This window comes from Zeus faber (assembly GCF_960531495.2).
Source record: "Zeus faber genome assembly, chromosome: 13".
Lineage (NCBI taxonomy): Eukaryota > Metazoa > Chordata > Actinopteri > Zeiformes > Zeidae > Zeus > Zeus faber.
In genome coordinates this window covers 12,217,849-12,223,426 of record NC_137198.1, presented here as the reverse complement: position 1 = coordinate 12,223,426, position 5,578 = coordinate 12,217,849, and the positions used below count along the sequence as shown (strand labels likewise).

General features: G+C 39.8%; 1 protein-coding gene across 1 annotated transcript in view; it reads left to right on the top strand.

Moving 5' to 3' along the window:
- The window catches only part of dio3a (iodothyronine deiodinase 3a), a gene marked incomplete at its 5' end in the record, with an annotated part of 1,017 nt that extends 681 nt beyond the window's left edge, over positions 1-336 (top strand). The window contains one exon of the mRNA XM_080012954.1: positions 1-336. This exon is cut by the window's left edge and continues 681 nt beyond it. Coding sequence (XP_079869080.1) covers positions 1-153 — 153 coding nt within the window. The 3' untranslated portion in view covers positions 154-336.
- Between the last annotated feature and the right edge of the window lie 5,242 nt (positions 337-5,578).

Genomic DNA, 5,578 nt, shown 5'->3' with positions numbered 1-5,578 from the left:
TATTTCGACCGGCTTTACATTCTCCAGGACGGGAAAATAGTTTACCAGGGCGGCAGGGGACCCGAGGGATACCGCATCTCCGAGCTGAGGGACTGGCTCAGTAGATACAGACACAGGCTGGAGACCCCCAGCAAAGTACTTGTTACCGTGTAGTTTGTTTGGTTAGAAGCACCAATAATACAATATCAGTGTTTAACATCCGATTAGAGGCTTATTTTTACACCAGGAAAAAAGGGCAATTAGGCATCTGTTATTATTGTTTATTTATTGTAATTTTGGTAAATGTAGGTTAGACCACTTTCATCTGACATTTTAAAAAGCTCCATATACAGTAAGTCACATGTGAGTAGTCAGTCACCTGTTTACCAGTATGTCGTCAAAAGTTTTTTTTTTCTATTTGTTATTGTGATTCATTTATTTTTGTACAAATAATACATTGTAACACATTTTTAATGTTTTTGTTTTATATGCCCCCCTATCCCTCGTGTGAATGGAGATATGATGTCATATTCCTACCCATGACGTCACCATGCTCGTCAGTATTGTTTGACGTGCGGTTTTTAAACGGGTTCAGCGCCGGAGAACCGACACTGATGTTCCCATACTGGAGATCATGGTACACACGTGTTTTCTTTCACCCCCCCATGGCTGACGTGGGTTTTTTTTGTTGTTTTTTTTTGTAAATACTTTTAAGGATATATTTTTCACAAAATAATAAAAAAGAAATGTTTGTTCGAATTGTCTCTGTTTCGAGCCTATTTAAACCATGTGTTGTTATGCCATAAAATATGAATAAGCTCGAAATGTTTTCCTCCTGCTGTTTTTTTTACATTATGTTCATGTTTTTAATTTGGTGGAATTAATATATTTTCCATAACATAGATTCCTTGATGGATATGTCACTCAAAACACTCCATATTCAACCAGGAAATTAAAACTTTAGGCATTTAAATATGAATCTAATAACCTTAGGTCAAATAAAGCATAGGATAGATGTCGGGAATTTAGTCCATCCTCGTGTATTTGACAGGAAATTGTGCTTGAGCCCTAAATTCCACAAAAAAAGTCCTATTTTAGCTTTAGGAACTTCAAATGTCAAAAAATGTTGGAGGGGTTGTTTGGATGCAGATTGGATGTAACCGATTCCATCTTTGTCCTCGTCGTGCGTGGAATTCCCTTCGCCTCCCTCTTGTATTTTAACTTTAATTGACCCATGGATTCCATTGTCCTTTGTCTGCGATGACTTGGCACTTTAGCGACTTGTGCACCCCAACACTTCCACCGTGGGGTTGTTAAATGAACATAACTCGATCTATGACAAAAAATAAAATAAAAAATCCTGAATTAGTCGAGAAGACATGGGCTTTTTTTCAGATATCACTTATTTGGTGCTGATGTTTTCTTTCCCCACACTACAATTTGTAAGCCTTTAACCTTTTCTAATTAGTTAAGGATAATCCCATTATACGTCCAGTGATACTGTACTTCCACAATAAGGGCCTTAGGACGGTATTTTAGAGCCCGGGAGTGGGGGTGTATGTGCTTTTATTCTGAAGCTTTCCTCTATTATGGATGGTAGCTCAGGCGGTAGAGCTGGTCGTCTAGTGATCTAAAGGTTGCTGGTTCGATCCCAGGCTCCTCCTGCTCGCATGCTGTAGTGTCCTTGAGCAAGACACTTAACCCCTGATGGCTGCGTCCGTCAGTGTTTGAACAATTGTAAGTCGCTTTGGATAAAAGCATCTGCTCAATGTAATAACAATAACAAAGTCCTCCGGTCTATCCCAACATCAGCTCAGTTCTCAGTCACCTTTACGATCACAACATTCAATCGAAATCAATGTGTCCTTTCCCATCCTGAAACTAGTTCATTGGTCCATGGTGTTCTCTGAGGTGTCTCGGGAACAGAGCGTGTTCTGTTGAGGTTTGCGTGCTGGAAAACAAACTTGCAGTACACGACACCCGGGGACTATTTTCGAATCGTGTTGTAATCCAACAACCCTGGGTCATTTTACGGTGTTTCCTGTCTTCCCATAAATGTGTCTTTTATGTTGCAACCGGCCTAAAATGTGAGCGCAGGTTGAGTCAGGTCTTCCAGTCAGCTGGTGGTGCTCACTGTCTAAGCATGCAGTCAAGATTCTGGAGACAAGGGAGACTTTTTTCCTCGAAAAAGTCATTGACCACCACATCTGTGTCCACCATGGTGGTGTTGCACACAGCAACGCGCCTACGTTTGTGTGAGGCGGACAAAGGGGTGGGGGTGGGTGGGGATGTTTGCTGCAATATTAGGTTTACTACCGGTATATCCGTGTGCACCCCGAAAATGAAAAACATGAGTGGAATGCTTTTGATTCTGGCCGGTTGCCATGGTTGATTCTCCACGGGGTGTTGAGTTTCCTCTGTCGCGGGAGAGACGTGGTGGGGCACCTCTGGGGTGCCGGGGTCACCGGCAGGTTCAACTTCTGCTCTTCTGGCTTTGTTTTATGATGAGGCGGGAACACTGGAGAACATTGTGGATCCGCTGGAGTGGCTTTTCTGGCCTCTCCGGGCGGTTTTGAGGGTAGAGGCCCCACCCACCCCCAAATAATAATGATCGCAAATCAACCAGTGGGTATCTGGCAGGAGAGCAGTGGGTCAGCAGCAGTTTTCAGACAAACCTGTGAGTTTCTTTGTCAAAACAGCGGTTCTGCTAAAGTCTCTTTTAAGTTAAATCCTCTTTTTATGGGAGTCTTATCATCATGACCCGGCACGGGGGCTCCGGGTAAAAGCTGAAGCACAATTTGAAACCCGAATGTCCCCAATTTGATCTTCCCTTGGGTTTCATTCATGGGCCTAAAAATGACCATATCAGACAAAGTTGCGGGGAACTGGAACAGCATGTGAATTCTATTCCAGAAGCCAAAATGATCTTTCACGTTCTTTTTTTCTTTTCTTCTTCTTCTTCTTCTTCTTCTTCTTCTTCTTCTTCTCGAGAACCAACAAAGCCGGTTTGTGTAGAGGCTGCTGGTGAGTGCGTCTTCCAGAGGAGCTTGTAAAAACCCGGTGGTTAGTTAACTTACACCTTGGGGAACTATTGTCTCAGCGCTCGGCTCTCGCGGCTCAGACATTTTGCATAACTACTACCTGATGTCTGGATGTAGGGGACTGGCAGAGGTTTCCAGGCGGCTCTTTGTGGTGGAGGGCTCTGCTGGGACGCAGCAGGGGGGCAAGGAGCAGTGTTTCAACGGCTAATGCAGGATTTGCCCAGGAAGTGGTTGGGATGAGAGATTGTTCCTTTTCAAAGAGAAATATATTGATGGATTTATTTTTATTTTTATTTATTTTTTGTACAGAACGAACACTGTCTCAACGTTTCCCAAAAGGCATCTTTCAAAATGCACATCAGTAATTGTATTTTTTTATGTTTGTTCACTGGATTTTTTGTATCTTATGTGGATCATTCAGCTTCTGCAGTAAGCCCTGCTGACACGGTGGTTTCATTTTATTACATTATTTAAGTGCTGTTTGCTTCAGTGTAGTTAACCGCTGCCGTGACTTCACATACCCCAGAATTCCCACACAAATGGATTTTCACGTAGATTAAGTGGTTCAAATCAATCCATCATCTATCTATCTATCTATCTATCTCATTCTATCTATCTATCTATCTATCTATCTATCTATCTATCTATCTATCTATCTATCTATCTATCTATCTATCTATCTATCTATCTATCTATCTATCTATCTATCTATCTATCTATCTGTCTATCTGTCTGTCTGTCTGTCTAACTATCTACTATCTATCTATCTGTCTGTCTGTCTGTCTGGCTGGCTGGCTGGCTGTCAGTCTACCGGTATGTAAAATTAACAATAAAGGAGAGGGAATGAGGCATCGGGAATGAAAGTCTGGCAACCTACGGCCCAGTTCAATAGCTCCATCGCTCTGCTCCCATTGACATTTTTCACGACTAACCTACTACCCAGTGGTGGTAAGTAACAAATAACGATAATAATTCAGTTTTTAAGTACATCTGTACTCACTTAATTATATTTTGTTTATCAGAGACTTTTCACTTTTATTCCATTACATTTGAAAGTGAGTATACGTGTTACTCCACTGCATTCCTAACGCAGTCGTGTTCATTTAATTCCTTTAAAAAATCTATTCGGTCCATATCCTCAACATATGACATCACATACACTATTTATTTTTATCGGTAAATTGTAATCAGGGTGCGAATGAGAAATTGTTCATCTACTTAAGTTCTTTATAAACTTTAGACTCCAGGGCAGTGGAAATGCCAAGTACTTTTAAGTACATCTAAGAGCAACTGCTTGTACTGTATACTGTCAATAGAAATGTCAACGTGCTACTTACTTTTCTTTCACCATACTATTTGTATTTTACTTTATCATAACTACCACCTGACACTATATCATCGTGCTGCTACCTCATTTTAAATGATAAATAAATTGTGATTATAGATTTGTTAATATATATTTTATTACATTTTATTTGTAACTTCTTGTAACTTCTGCTGCTGTAACAGCTCAATATGCAGTTTTCCTATTTGATGTATTTACACACCAGATGGGAGATACAGCATTACAGCAAGCGTAACTTTAGAAATATAAAGAAACTATATTCTACCTCAAAGCCGTCTTCGAAATTTCGTTTTTTTTATGTGCAGTCCATGTTTATGGGTAAGATGAAGCAATTTAATTAAATGAAAATCACTTAAAATAAATATGTTTTGGTTTTTCAACTCTTATTATTCCTGCACAATCTGTCATTACGACACGTTCCCGCGTTACTCAGATATTGCTGGTTTTGTTTTGTTTTTTAATAGTGACACCTGGTGGTTGCAATATGAAACTGCAGGCCTTGTTGCGGTCACGAAGAGGGGCTCTCTTGTCGATTTTATATTAAGTCAATTTAAACACTGCAAACATTTCTCTTGTCAATAATATAGAATCTCCTTTTATACGTCTGTCTCGTTTATGTTTTCATGTTTACATTTTGACCATTTTGAAGTCAAGGATTACACATTAAGATTGTGTCAAATGTCAAGTGTTTCTCTTTTTTATAAAAAAAATAAGACAACACCAGGAGCCCTGGATCAATTTTGAAAAAAAAAAAAAAAAAAAAAAAAAAAAAATATATATATATATATATATATATATATATATATATATATATATATATATAATTTTTTTTTCTTTCTTTTCTTTTTCTTTTTTTTGCAGTACCTGCTGTCAGACACCGATCTGACACCACAAGATGGAGACAGAGACAGTTCCTTCCTGTGTTTCAGAGGCAGTTTGCGCCTGAGAATTATCTCTGTCTGTCGCTTAATTATGAATTTATTCATTTGGGGCACATATTCATTAGCCATGACAGGAGGGAGCAGGGATTGCTGAAAAGGATTGCTGGGGCTGGGGAGTGCACCCGCAAGGTGCACACGCATGCGTGCAGGTGTGTGTGAGAGACTACAGTATATGGGTCATTTCATTGTCATAATTCCAGCGAATCAAGACAGACCCTGCCATGCCCCCAGGCTCATATGCACAGATCATTTTTAAACATCTTGGAGCCACA